Source organism: Grammomys surdaster, unplaced genomic scaffold (assembly GCF_004785775.1).
Source record: "Grammomys surdaster isolate TR1022 unplaced genomic scaffold, NIH_TR_1.0 362, whole genome shotgun sequence".
NCBI lineage: Eukaryota > Metazoa > Chordata > Mammalia > Rodentia > Muridae > Grammomys > Grammomys surdaster.
Window position 1 is genome coordinate 3090394 of NW_021604781.1, and position 15066 is coordinate 3105459.

General features: G+C 47.2%; 1 protein-coding gene across 1 annotated transcript in view; it reads left to right on the forward strand.

Moving 5' to 3' along the window:
• The window catches only part of LOC114631420 (WD repeat-containing protein 49-like), a 120000-nt gene that overhangs the window by 89651 nt on the left and 15283 nt on the right, over positions 1-15066 (forward strand). Inside the window, exons 16-23 of the mRNA XM_028779753.1 lie at positions 920-1026; positions 1109-1188; positions 2056-2110; positions 3546-3591; positions 4913-4972; positions 8457-8622; positions 13003-13098; positions 14511-14569. Coding sequence (XP_028635586.1) covers positions 920-1026; positions 1109-1188; positions 2056-2110; positions 3546-3591; positions 4913-4972; positions 8457-8622; positions 13003-13098; positions 14511-14569 — 669 coding nt within the window. The remainder of the gene's footprint in view (positions 1-919; positions 1027-1108; positions 1189-2055; positions 2111-3545; positions 3592-4912; positions 4973-8456; positions 8623-13002; positions 13099-14510; positions 14570-15066) is intronic.

Consider the following 15066-nt stretch of genomic DNA (forward strand, 5'->3'; position numbering starts at 1 on the left):
AGAAGGATGACCCAGGTCACACTGCATCCATGGCCCAGAAAGATGACCCAGGTCACACTGCATCCATGGCCCAGGAATGTGAGCTTAGCTCTTCATTCATCACAGGACTAATGCAAGGAACTGAGCCTCCCACACTCAGGATGTGTCTTCCTACCTCAGTTCACCCAAGCTTAAGAAAATTCCTGCCAGGCATGCCCAAAGGTCAGCCTGATCTAGAGACACCCTCACTGAGACGACCCTCCCTGGTGATTCTAGATCTTGTCAAGTTGATGCCTAACAGTATCACGGCCACCAGCACCTTGATTCTGGACTTTGAACCTCCAGACTGTGAACCAAAACACTTATGTTGTTTAAGAGATCTGGTCAAGGCAATTTCCTATGGCTGTGCTAGCCAATGAATATGTTCAAGGAAGCCAGCTTGTATGGGAGTAAAGATAGTTTCTAGGTAACTTTTTTTTTCTTTTTGAGACAGGGTTTCTCTGTATAGCCCTGGCTGTCCTGGAACTCACTCTGTAGACCAGGTTAGCCTAGAACTCAGAAATCCGCCTGCCTCTGCCTCCCAAGTGCTGAGATTAAAGGCGTGCGCCACCACTGCCTGGCTCTAGGTAAACTTTTATTTTTAAGATTTATTTATTTTTATTTAATGCATTTGAATGTTTTGCCTGAATATATGCATGAAGACCATGTTATATTTCTTCAGAGGCCAGATGAGGGCCCTGGATCCCCTAGAACTGGAGTCCCAAATGGTTATGAGCTGCCATGTGGGTGCTAGGGACTGGATCTCTGGTCCTCTGAACCATCTCTCTGGCTCCTCTAAGCTGTCATCTTTAATATTCATGTCACCAGACTTGTAAAAGCAAATTTCCTTTGATGTGACAGTCATTATCCCTGAGCTATCTCTCTTTCAACTTTGATACAGGTAGTGAAAGTGTGGGACCTTGAAACAGGAAAACAGGTGTCAGAATTTATTGGCACTCACGGCAATGCTGGCGTCACCTGTCTGACCTTTGACTCCAGTGGAAGAAGGTACAGCCTTTCTCTCATATCATGAACCTTTCAACAAGGTGACCTGAGTCATGTCAACCTAGTGGGACAATCTGTTTCCTAGGCTTGTTACTGGGGGAAGAGACGGCTGTCTGAAAATCTGGAGCTACAACAATGGACACTGTCTGCACACCCTTCAGCATGGCAAGTGAGGCGGGGACTCCAGCAAGTGGACCCCATAAAGTGTGCATGCACAACTGTGCATTTATCATAAATGGAAAATGAATCAATTAAGATAGAGCCTCCCAGGTGTATAACATCTCTTACCCTTTCTCTCTATTTCATGGTATTTAATGCTTCTGGACTTACGCTTCATGGAGATATAACCACACAAATTAAATGCGAGTCTCTTATTGTAAATCTCCTCACTTGGGGCTGGAGAGACGGCTCAGCAGTTAAGAACACTGATTGCCCTTCCAGAGGACCTGAGTTCAATTCCTAGCACCCACATGGGCAGCTCACAACTGTCTGTAACTTCAAGGTCTGACATCCTCAAACAGACATACATGCAGGCAAAACACCAATGCACATAAAATAAAGACAAATATATGTAAATCTCACCTGCCCCAAGGCTACTCATTTATCCATTTGCTGTGTCTATTCTTGGTTAAAAAAAAAAATCGCTGATTGTGGCCTGTAAAATGCCCACAGAGCAGATAAGAAGCATATTCTTTAACTTTTAAAAGGGAATAAATAATGTCAAGGTGAAAGAGACATGAAGCAAAATTCATGAGCCTCATCCTCGAACCTGCTTTGACCATCTGCCCATTCACTCTCTCCGTGTCACGTGCTACTGGGACCTATCAGGAGAAGCCGAGCCTCTTCCTGTAGCAGATCAAGGGCAGAATCAGACTGGAAAGGTAGCCACAAGTAAACAGTGCTTTAATGGCCCAGGCAACTAGAAAGTAGATGGCTAAGTCTGTCCTGATACATTAGGGTAGCCCCTAAGAGCTGATTCAAGCAAGAGTTAGTAAAGAAATTGTTTAATATTACATAATAATGTATTCCTAGATGAAAATCAAACTGAAGTCTGTGACTGCACCTACATGGAGGTGAACCAAAACAGGTGAGTTCGTTCAGCCTGGGGCTATGTTAGTTAGCTTTCCATCACTTCCTGGGGGTTGGGAGGGCGTGCCTCAGATCAACAAGGGAGGGGAGGTGTATTTTGGCTCATGGTTTCTGAGGTCTCAGCCTGTGGCAAGGTAGGGGACATCATGGTAGAAGGGCAATGGCAGAGGAGAGATGCTCAGGTCATGAGAGAAAGAGAGAGACCCAAAATCCAAGGACCAGACACATCCCTGGTGGCCCACTTCTTCCAACCAAGGTCCACCTCTGTTTTCCTCTTTTAAAGATTTACTTGTTTATTATGTGTATGTATGTCTGCCTACATGAGTTTACATGTGTGCAGGAGTCCATGGAAGTCAGAGGGTTTAAGATGCCCTGGAACTGGAGTTACAGTTTCGATCCAGCTGATAAGGGTGTTAGGGAACCAAAACTGGGTGCTCTGTAAGAACAGTCAATGCCCTTAACTGCTGAGTCCCTGGACCCTACCTCTTAGCAGCACAGTCAGCTATGGATCCATCAGTGGGCTAACCCATAAATGTTAGCACCCTTTAATCCAGTCACCACCAGATGGAAGCTAAAACTTCAACATCTTAGCTGTTTGGGGTCTGATAGCCATAATGACAGTCAAGAGAATTTTCCAGAATAAAATGTGTTGAAATATTTTGGGGGGGAAATATTCTGCCAGAGTGCTGAAGGAAATCTCTGCACATTGGGGTAACTGTTTAGAAAGTGATCTCCCCACTAAGTGATTTATTAACAACAACAACAACAACAACAAAAATCCACAGGGCTGGAGTGATGACTCAGCAGTTAGGAACACAGGCTGCTCTTTCCCAGCACCACATAATGTGCACAACAATCTGTAACTCCAGATCCAGGGACCTGACACCCTCTTCAGGACTCCACAGGCACCAGGTGCACATACATAAATGCAAGCAAAACAATCAATAATAATAATAACAATAACAACAATAATTTTAAAGTGTCAAAGTAACAAATCAGAGTGGAGCAAATAACTTCAACTGCCATACATAAAAGAGCAAAAACACAGTAACTTCTCCCTGAATACTCTTTAAGAGAGTGAAGCAATCCTTAGTCTATTTCTGTGGGTAGCCTTGCCTGGGTAGTTCAGTCGTGCTCTGAAGATCAAGTAAATCCCCCCACGCCACTCCCCCCAACCCCACCCCCGCCTGCCCTAAGGCAGGTGCTCACAGAGGATCTGTAGACCTCAGAAATTATGGGGTGGCCTGTTTCTGGGTCCAGATGCTTTAAAGACTGACCCTGATTTGTCAAATGACATTTCCTGTTGTTCTCAGTAAGCATCAGAAAGAGTCCCATCTTTTCGTTTATCTTGTGGATAAGGCGGGGTTAAACCACAAAGTTAATGACAAACGAAGCTGAAGTGCTAAAAATGCATCGCTTTGTTGTTGTCTTAGGTGCGTCATAGCTGTTGGATGGGACCGAAGAATAAATGTCTATTTTGTAAGTGCAACGTAACAAATGAAGCCATTTCAAAAGCCCTCCTCTCCAGTGGCCTCTCCTCCGTCTGTCCTTCTCATTGTTTATATGTGTTTGCATTGTTTTTTAATTACATGGAGGTACGGGGGGGGGGGGGGCGCGGGAGGGTGGTTATGCATGCGAGTGCAGATGTCCACAACTGCCACAGTGCTGAGAACAGAACTCAGGACCTCTGGAAGACCAGCCAGTGCTCTTAACCTCTGAGCCATCCCTCCAGCACCCTCCCTCCAACACCCTGATTCTCCTTTAGAGATAGATTGGAGTGGGTTTTTGCTGCCTGGTATAAGGCAAGTGACACACACAGGATTCCCTTTCTCTATTTCTCCTTATTCTTTCCTCTCTTCTTTTCTTTTGAAAGATTTCCCTCTCAGTGTCTTCCCAAAGTTCCCCTTGACATGTACCAGCTAGGAGAGATGCCAGGGCCTGTGGGTTCCTGGGAGCTGGAGGTGGTGCCTGCCCTGGTGCAGGTCTTGAGTTCTATTCATGACTCACACCTCGCTGATTCCCCACCCACAGCTCCTACTCGGCCCCTCCTCCGCAGACAAGTTCCAGGGGGAACTGCAGGGGTGGGGGGCGAGGGAGCGGGGAGGCTGAAAGGCTTTTACTTTCTTCCCTCCTCTTGGCCTGTCTTTAAAGCATCCTAGAGCGTCTCCAATCAGAAAGAGGAAATAAAAGGCCACCCATAAACGTCTCTGCAGACATGAAATCCCTCTTTATGGAGAGGATTAGGAGACAGAAGTTTAAAGTACTGCCCCAAAACTAAGTTTTAAATCTACCTGTGACATTTTATTACCCTGCTTGCTCTGCTGGGTGGTCCTAGATTTCCGAACGTCTTTAAACACTGTCCATTCTCCTTATTCGTTTCAAAGTTCACTATATTTCATAGCCTGGCATCCTGAGAGTGATTTGAGGGATGACTACCTGGGAAATTTCAGCATTGAATCTGTCCTTGCGTATTACAGCTTCGCGGGCTGATGGCGTCGGTTTAGCCCATGAAACAGCTCTGGGTCTTATTATGAAGGCAAAGCTATGCAGTGGATCCAAGAAAAGCTTGTCAGTTGACATATGATTTGCTGAAATGCAATCACCCAGACGTCAGGAGAGGATTGCTTTTTATTCCCACTGGCACTTGGGGAATTTGCTTTGACATTTCAAAAATCTGCATCAGTGGTGGGGTGAGGGATAGGGTTATGAAATGTGCCAACACCTTCTCTCTGACGTCGCGAATGTGTTGGCAGCTCATTTTATGGTTTGCACAATGGGTCTTGTTTGGCTTTGTATACAGGACATACCTCGTGATTTTCATCATTTCCGGAAGCCTCAGCCCCACTGGCAGGATGACCTGGTGAGCCCCAGCCCACTCTCTGGCCCACAGTAGCACACAATGAAGCCCTCCTTCACTCAAAAGGCTCCTCCGCACTTCTTGAGCCTGTCACGCATGCTCGGTTTCTCCGAAGCCTCTGCTACGGATGACCAGACTTTTGCCTGAGTAGAACATGGTCTAGGCAGCTGGCTTCTCTCTGGGAGAGGTGATGGCCCCAGGTTCAAGTTGTGGTGTGAGGCCAGAGGGGCGGAGTTCGAGCCGCTCTCCTGGAATCCGGCTGGAGAGTCCCTGTGTGCAGGAAGCTCAAGGTGGAGAGGGCGTGGTTGGTGAGCCAAATTGTATTCGTAATGTCATAACATTCCTGACTCTCTGTGGCTTGTTAGAGGCCCAAAGCTTGTTAGGGATCAGAATGTCCCCAGCTCCCTACAGTTTCCCAGGGATGGATGACTGCCTTCAAAATTGTTTACATGCCAAGGCATTAAGACAAAAATACAGAAAATAAGGCAACCCCTCCCAGCTGCCTGCCATATCACCAGCTATTTCGTGCCCTACAAGTATTCCAGAGGGCACATGTCCTGGAATAAAAGTTCCATTGTCTTAGTTAAGGCTACTATTGCTGTCCTAAAACACCACGACCAAAGAAACTTGGGGAGGAAAGGGTTTATTCAGTTCATGCTTCCACTTCACAGTTCATCATCAAAGGAAGTCAGGACAGGAACTCAAAGCTGGAACCTGGAGGCAGGAGCTGATACAGAGGCCATCGAGGGGTGCTGCTTACTGGCTTGTTCTTCATGGCTTGCTCAGCCTGCTTTGTCATTGAACCCAGGACCACCAGCCCAGGAATAGCCCCATACACAGTGGGGCTCCCCCATCAATCACTAATTAAGAAAATGTCTTACAGGCTTGCCTACAGCCTGATCTTATAGAAGCATTTTATCAACTGAGGGTTCCTCTCCTCTAATAATTCTAGCTTGTGTCAAGTTGACATAAAATTAACCAGTAGCCAGTCCTCATCTGATCTCCTTTGTGGTCTGGAAGACCTTGTCCAGTGCCCAGTTTATAATAATTACCTGGTAATATGTTCTCATTCACTCAGCACCTACTAAGTGCCTCTTGTGGACTAAGTATGTGTCGTTTATGGGAGTTCCAATAGTAATAAGCAAGCTTAGGCCTTCTTCACGGAGTTTGCAGTTTCCTAAACACCAAGGGAAATAACAAAGTTATATACAAGGTTTCCCAGGGGAGTCATAGCCTTTGGCTATCACACTTAGGTCAGTAAAGTGCATATTCATTTAGTATTCTAGCACGCACATAAATGCACTGGCATACTCGTGCACTTAGTAGACAGGCTCAGAAGAGACAAATGTGATTCTTGAGAAGCTCACACACAGGTGAAGAGATAAGCGACTGAGGAACTGGGAAGCATGGAATCTAACAAACGGCAATACTAGACCACAAAGGGAGGGCAGAGAGCTTTGTTGGAGCAGAATCTGGGCGATCGAAAGATCGCTAGGGCTTTATTAGGAAGGGAAAGATAATCTTCATGACGAGCAGGAGGGGTGCTTAAGCACAGTACGGAAGCACAGGGGCGTTTCAAGGACTGTGGAGAGTCTGATTGGCTAGCGTGTTAGAAGTAGGAGGGAAGATGTGCTAATGAGTTCTAACAGAATGCACACGCTACAAAGCTTAAACAACAGAAATCTATGTCCCCGGTTCCAGGTCCTGAGGTCAGGTTCTGCTGAGGGCTTCCTTTCTGGCCTTCAGATAGAAAGCGAGCCTCTGTTAGCATCTCTTTGCTGTCGTCACACAGCAGAGTGAGCATGAACTGTGTGGTTCTTCCTGTTCTTGTATGAACACTAATCCCAACACCGGGACTATGTTCTCCTGATCTGTGTGACACCAATAACCTCTCTAAATACCATTATCTTACTTTAGCTCAATTGTTCTAAAGTTGCAGGACCTTTAATACAGTTCCTCTGTAATTTTGTTACTGTTATGAATCATAATTTAAATATCTGCTGTGCAGCCCCTGTGAAAGAGTCATTTGATACCCACCCACCAAAGAGGTCATGACCCACAAAGTGAGAATCACTGGGTTGAGGTTTTGACATGTGAATTTTGGCAACTCAAACATGCAGTCCAAGAATAGGAAAGAAAACATTATTCTACAGTTGGGGTAAGACATCTGGCAGTAGAGGATCATGGGAAGGAGCTATCCATCAGTCTTTGCTTTCTTAATAGTCTCACAATATAATCCAAGAGCAGACAGAGCCTCTTTGGCAATTCAAGCCAGATCCTCAAGGAATGCTTTCTGGCAAGTACATGAGGACGAGGTTAGGCTATTTTAATGTAGCTCAGTGAGAGCAATCGCTGCCATTACATAGTAAGTACCCACAGGAGAAATGTAAAATGCTCATGGCCAGCGGCCCCTGAACTCTGCAGCTTGAGTCGCCACATATCCAGGTTCAGGTTCTTGTCTCTAGCAGAGGCACCTGGGCAAAGCGCCTCCTTTTGAGAGAAGCATGTAACTTCAATTCCCATTGACAGTTATGTCTCAGTGGAGGGCAGGTAGGTTCACTCTACTCTGGTATGTGGGTCTCTGGCTGGTGTGAAACTGTGGAAGTTAGGTTTGGTTCTTTTCCTCCATGCTTCTAGAAATAAGACCCAACATATGATTATAGATACCTTGGCTCTACTCTGATTGGATCATAACAAAAATAAACCAATTGTTTTAATCTACATTCTGCCATGTGGCTGGTTACCTGTGCTCAGGTACCATATCTCTACCTTCTCAGATCTTCCCAGGTGGGTCTTCCCTTGCCTGGCTCTCTCCCAGAATTCTTTTGACTTCCGGATGTCCCACCTTCCATTTACTGCCTAAGGCATAGGCCATAGGGTTCTTAATTGACAGGCGATGCAGCCATACAATACATAGACATTCTGTGTGCAGGAAACCAAACCTCAGGGCTGGAGAGGTGGCTCAGCGGTTAAGAGCACTGACTGCTCTTCCAGAGGTCCTGAGTTCAATTCCCAGCAACCACATGGTGGCTCACAACCACCTGTAGTGGGATCTGATGCCCTCTTCTGGTGTGTCTGAAGAGAGCAATGGTATACTCATATACATAAGATAAATAAATATTTTTTTTTAAAAAAAAAAAGGAAACCAAACCTCTTTAGACGGTAGCTTAGTTCCCTTACCCACTGCTATCCACGTGCAAAGAGGTAGAGGTCCCAGAGAAACCCTCTGCATCTGATTTTAGGGATCAAATTATCCCTTAATTTGGGATTTATCCTGATTTGGGATCATCCCTAAATGTCCATCGCTACGCATCTTCCACCCACCACCAAGCCATCTCCCGCAGCTCAGCACAGTCACCGTCCCCTCAGTGTCTCATCCCACTGGAAGTTCTCAGGCTTCCACCCTGTCCCCAGCGTCCACCTCCTCTGGTGGTCCATGACCCACAGATTTGGGATCTAGTTTCTCAGCTCTGTCTTTCTTTCTTAGAACCACGGGCACAAGGAGGACATTCTCTGTGTGGCTCAGTGCCCGCCTTTTCTTCTGGCCACCTCCAGTTATGACGGAGAGATAATAGTTTGGAATGTAATCTCAGGCCATGTGTACTGCAAGCTGAACACCCCCAGCCCCATGGATGGCCAGGACCACAGAGAAGGTAGGTAAAGAGCAGGTTCCATAGCCTCTGTACATAGATCCTCTTTAAAGGAGTCTCTATTCTAGACCATGACCTGCTTGGGAGGGACTGGCTTTGTGTCATGTCCGTCCTTCCCCCCATATTGGTCACTGCCATGTGTCATGTCAGTTCCAGTCCTCATCTCTGTCCATGTCCCTCACTTCTGTTCATAGACGCCTATCTCAGTATCTTTGAGGTCTTTATCGGCTCCCAACCTGAAGGATGTATCCACTGAGACCCCACTATGCTGGCACCCCTTTCCTGTCCCACTTTTTCTCTCTATTACCATCCACCTGCCACATGCATCTTCCATCCAGCTACTAGGCCTTCTCCCCCAGCTCAGCCCATGCAGCATCTCCTCAGTGTCTCTTCTGACTGGAAGTTCTCCCTGCTGTCCCCATCCTCCACCTCCTCTGGTGTCCCATGACCCACAGATCTCCAACCTCAACCCTTCCTTACTACTTAAGTATTCATCTGCAAAACTTCACCCCCACTCTCTAGTTTTTTTTTGGCCGGGGGTGGGGGTGGGGGGAGGGGAAGGCTGGCTCTGTTTCTTCAGAGTCCTCTCTGTCTGCTAATGATCATGGCTTCATTCCTTTCTTTTGTCATCAAAACAATAATTGGGTGCCCCAGCCATGTGTCCAGTCCAGTGCTAAGTGAACTTCTTAATGACCATGCATGGCAAACAAGACCCAAGTCGAGATGTCTACCGGTTTTACTGCTGGGTATGCAGGCCTGGGAAACTGGCTATTGCCAAATAGGCTTCCCCTACCCACCTAATGGGCCAAGCCCATCCTTCCCAAGCAGCAGCTGTCTGCTTTGGAGCCACAGGAAAGGAGATGATACAGAACACGTCTTTCATTTCCTGAGGCTCAACCCACGAATCCTTAGCGAACCACGAGTGAAGATTAGATCCCTTGCTTTAGGCATTTAAGAACAAAACACACAAACACATAAAGTCTGAATCACTTAGCCAGAAATGCTTCTGAGCCATTCCCAGGTGCATAATGCTTTGAGAAGTGACAGCAGAGGTATAAGATCTTAAGGGGCTTCTGGTCCTAATGCAGAGACAAGCTGTGGGTACCCAGCAAGTTAAAAAATAATAATAATGGTTAAGTCACGTGGTCGGCTTGAGTGCCACCTAGAGGGGATAGGTGATGAAGCCTCTGGCAACCCAGGCAGCTTCTGATCCCCATTTCTCCACTTGTTTAAAAAAAATTATTCTCTGAAGCTCTCTCTGAGAACATCAAACTGCTTCTTTTTGTTTGTGTTTGTTGCTTTTAATCTTTAGGGAGGAAAGAGATAGCATTCGTTGCATTCCAGAAGTTTAGTTTCTTTGCCATTAAAATGAAATTAAAGTCGCCGGCTTAGGATGTGAGGCTGACACTTCAGGAAGCAATTCTGATTCAAAACCCTGTTCACAGAAATGATTACTGTTCCAGGTTACCACGAGGACTGTAGACTGTAAGCAGTCTCTTTTTGAGAATCCATTTTGTTACAGAAATGCAAATCCAGCCATCACCACAGTAACACTTCCACAAGGCAGAATTTTCACACACATACACACACACACATACAGGTGTACAGGCACATGCACATGCACACACATACATGCACTTGCCCTCTCCCAGGCACACACATAAAGGCACACATGCAGGCATATACACACATGGTTTGTATACCCTTCCATGAAGAAGCAGCCTGGCTGTTTCTTGACAATCACACCAAAGCCCAGTGGCCTTTTTCACATGGGCTTGGTGAAGAGGATGCCATCTTGCACGCAGAACCATGGCTCTCTTCAGGAAAAGGGCTTGCGAAGCTGGACAGGGTGAAGTCTTTATTCTGCTGACTCACTAATCTTTCAGCTCCATTCTTCTGCCTAAAGGGGGATTGTTGATTCCTCTTCCATATCAAAAAGAATTAGATTGTGAGAGAAACCACGGGATCCCAATCAGGCCAAAGTTCAAGAAAGTCAGCCCATCTGAGACAGACGAGATTTATATAGGAAAGCAATCAGCACCCATTGGTTAGCTCTGTCGTCAGCCATTTTCCCATAAGCTTATTTTATCTACTGCTCACATTGAGCCTGAGAGACAGGCAGTGTCTGCCTGCTTACACCAACAGGAGCCTGACATTTGAGAATTAAACTGGACTCATCCTTAACAGCTGCCATGGCTGAGCGACTTTGAGAGAGGTGCTTTGGGGACATTAATCTCTTCAGCCTTCACAGCAAGGTTATGTAAGAAACTCATGTAGTCTCCACTGTGAAGGAGAAGGTCAGCTCCATGTGATAGATGGACATAGCTGAGGTGTTGGGAGGGGATGCACTCCTGGACCCCACAAGGGTAAGAAAGAGACTGACATACCTGTGTGCCTCTGTAGCCATCCCTGGGATACACACGGGCAGATAAACAGAGAGGTCACCTTAAGACCTCTCAAAGACCCACTTCCTAATACCCTTATATTGAATACTGGGAGTCATAAGTGTTCACTGCCTAAGGGCCCCTAATCTATATGTTGCTACCCATTTCCTCTCTGAAGCCCCCACCCTGGCCTAGCTCGGGGACGATCATGGAAGGACTGCACTTTCCCAGGCTTCCTTTCCGCAGTAGTCTTTGTGGCTCTTGAGTTTCACTTACTAAGAGACACCAGGGGGCTAGGGATAAAGAGTCCCAAACACTGGCAGATGAGGGAACTTTGGGACATAGAGCTGGGCCAATTCATTTGGGAATTGGCAGTGTCCATTGAGTCCTGGTTTGATGGCCGCCACCTCTACAGTGTCTTCTCTGCCTAGGCTGTCTTCCAAGAGTCAATGCAAAAAGAGTCCTTGTGAGACACCTCCCCTGGCTCTGTCCCCTCCTGAACACACCAGCAGCATTTTGTCGGTTGCTTGGGAGTTTTCGTTAGCTTAGTTTTCGGTCTCTGTGGCTGCTTGTCTTACACTTGACATGTGGCCTTGTCTATCAGACTTGTATTGCCCTGCTAATTAATTAAGGTCAAAGTCTACCATTGTCCGGATTGCCTTCTGGGCTCCGTGCAAAATGGCAGACTTCCCCTACCAATAGGGCTTCTCTTTCTCTGACCTTGTCTGGGGACCTCGAACAACTCCACTGCACCCTGACCCATGCCACACACACAGACACACACACACACACACACACACACACACACACACACACACACGTACCTCTACCTTCAGAATGTCACCATAGCCTTGGTTAAGATTACAAGTTCAACTTTCTCCAGATAAGAACCCAGTCACCTAGCACCTGAGATTCCTGGAGTGCCTTCCCATGCTAATGAGGTATCTCAGTACCTTAGCCTTCAGCCAATGACCTGTGCCCACCCTGGATATTCCTACTCCCTTCCCCCAAACTATATAACCCTTGAATCACTCTAAATCAAGTTGATCTGTCTCCTAGTAGCTGGTCCTAGTGTGTTGTCAGTAACATACATACTCAGAGGACTTTTGAACACCCCACCCTTGACACGACACCCCACCCCACCCCGGCCCCGGCTTTCTACTCCATTTGCCCTTATGGACCAATATCGGCTAACAATCCGTGTTGGGAAGGGAGGGTCACAGACATGCTTAGATGTAAATGACAAATAAACAAAAAGGACTGTTGATCTTTAGGTCTTGAACAAATCTTCCCATTTGCTTCAATGTGAATCTCCCCATCTTCCCATTTGCTTCAATGTGAATCTCCCCATCTTCCCATTTGCTTCAATGTGAATCTCCCCTTCTGGCAGCAGCCTACCACTGTGTGGGTGAAGGTGTGTGCTGAATTAAACATTAAATAAAAGTTATTCAACCGGGAACACTCTAGGGGAAGCATCTGCGCATCCTGGGTTATAATGCCCACCTGACCCCACGGGCTTGGCTATTTATGCTGCCGGGGTTTCTCAGTTTTCTCAGCCTCTCTCTGTAGCTCATGCCACATTCCTGTTCCTTGTCTCTCTTCAAGTCCTAGGACTGGGGGCAGGGGTTCAGAATGCCCATAGGCTGCTGGAGCCATCATCCTTCTAACCCTGGCTGGGTTCTTAGTCAAGGAGACCACCTTTTTCCGATTGCTTTCCAAATGCTGCTGGGGCAGCTATACGTGTGAGAGAGAGCTGAATGTGTGTTGGAGAAAGAGAGGGAGAATGAGCAAGGGGAAAAAGAGAGACAGAGGTGCACACGTGTGCACCCACAACAGGGAGGCGGAGAGAGAAGCACACATGAGCATGCACAGTGGTGGGGGGCGCGAGAAAGAGACAGAGAGGCAGGGAGACAGACAGACAGAGACTGGGTGCTGTGATGGGATGGGTCCAGGCAGGACGACTGTAAAAATAAGCCAACAGGCCTGCCTTTCATTCCAGGCCCAGATAGAAGTGTTTCCCAGCTCGCCTTTCTAAAGACACGGCTGACGAAGCTAGATTCAGCAGCTGCTTCTCTCATCAGCAACGGGCCTGGAGGTGAGGCCTCTTACTTCTGAGATAAGGTCATCCCTGGTCAGGTTGAGTGAGGAAGCCCCCCCCACCCCAAGTGGCACAATCTACCTCTGCTATGTCATTGCTGGCCTTACAGATCCCAGGCTAACCTTCCAATCTGCTCCGACCGCCACCTACCCTACAGGAGGGCAGCCATGTAGCTAGGATGCCAGCCCATCTTCCTCTAAATCAAGTCTCTCTGTCCTGCTGTTCCTACAGCCTGCTGGGCTCCAGGCCACCTTAAAGAGAGACTGACCTCAGGTATATCAAAGAAACTGTGAGACCCATAGTGACACCATTAAACTGGGCCAAACAGAAAAGCAAAACTCAAGGGAAACTGGCTTAGGCAAGTTTCAGGTAGCCTCACAGAGAAGCCAAAGGAGAAAGGTCAAAGGGTCCCATAGTAAAGAGCTACCAGGATGCTGAGGTCAGCATGGAGCTGGCAAATCCTATGGAGAAGGAAGTGAGGGCTCATCAGGGGCCACTAACAAGATAGTTGACATTAACCCAGTAACATGACCTCCAAGCTTCAACTGTAACAAGTAGGCCCAAATCCAGCCCCCAAATATTCTAGGATTTTTAGTAAAATCACAAAGGCAATGCTATCCCAGTAGCGGGCAAGGCTAAGCTGTATATATTTGGTCCCAGGGTGGTTGCTTGTCACCGGGAGAAGGGACACCTTCTCCTTGTCTTAGCCCCAAGCTGCAGATCTTTTGACATCGGGTGCTGTTGGGGCTGGGGGGAGCTCAACTGTCTCTGGCTCCCTTGAGACCCACTCTCATTCTTTCTGCTTTACCTGAGGGGGAGCATACACCCCCTCCCCCAAAGAAGAGGAGGATTCTGTGACTATTCCAAGATCTGCTTGGGGTTCCCTACTTCACAAAAGCTTGCTGGTGAACCTATATGTAAACCACAGGCAAGAATTGAGGCCACTAAGCCAGATACACACATGTACACACACACAACTGGAAGACATTAATTCTCAGCATGGCACATGTTGTACAGTGGGCACCCACCTCTGCCAAGGTCACTCTGATTAGTGGAGGAGAACCCACCAAATCATCAAGGTTAAAACTGCTCCCCAATATGGTCTTATAGTTCTTTTTGTTTGTTTGTTTGTTTTTTGAGGCAGGGTTTCTCTGTGTAGCCCTGGCTGTCCTGGAACTCACTCTGTAGACCAGGCTGGCCTCGAACTCAGAAATCCTCCTGCCTCTGCCTCCCAAGTGCTGGGATTAAAGGCATGCGCCACCACTGCCCGGCCGGTCTTACAGTTCTAACTGAAGAAAATGAACCAAATAAGGAAGAGATGTTCCCCCCTGGTGTGAGACCACAGGGTCGGCCCAGAGTCCTTGGGTGGCTGGACTCCGCCCACTCCTTACCACCTCCCTCTTACCCAGGTTCTGTCTGTTTCTGGAAGCTTTGTAGTGGGTCTGGCCTCATGGCAAACTTCACTCCGGTAAGTTAGGGGAACAATTGGGTAACCTTCTGGCTATGGGTTTGCTTTGTCGTGGTGGTTGTTGTTGCTGTGGTTGTTGTTGTTGTGGTTGTTGTGGTGGTGGTGGTTGTTGTTGTTGTGGTTGTTGTTGTTGTGGTTGTTGTTGTGGTTGTGGTGGTGGTTGTTGTTGTGGTGGTTGTTGTGGTTGTTGTTGTTGTGGTTATTGTGGTGGTGGTGGTTGTTGTTGTGGTTGCTGTGGTGGTGGTTGTTGTTGTGGTTGTGGTTGTTGTGGTTGTTGTTGTGGTGGTTGTTGTTGTTGTTGTGGTTGTTGTTGTTGTGGTTGTTGTGGTGGTGGTTGTTGTTGTTGTGGTTATTGTTGTGGTTGTTGTTGTGGTTGTTGTTGTGGTTGTTGTTGTGGTTGTTGTTGTTGTGGTGGTGGTGGTTGTTGTGGTGGTGGTGGTTGTGGTGGTTGTTGTTGTGGTTGTTGTGGTGGTGGTTGTTGTTGTTGTGGTTATTGT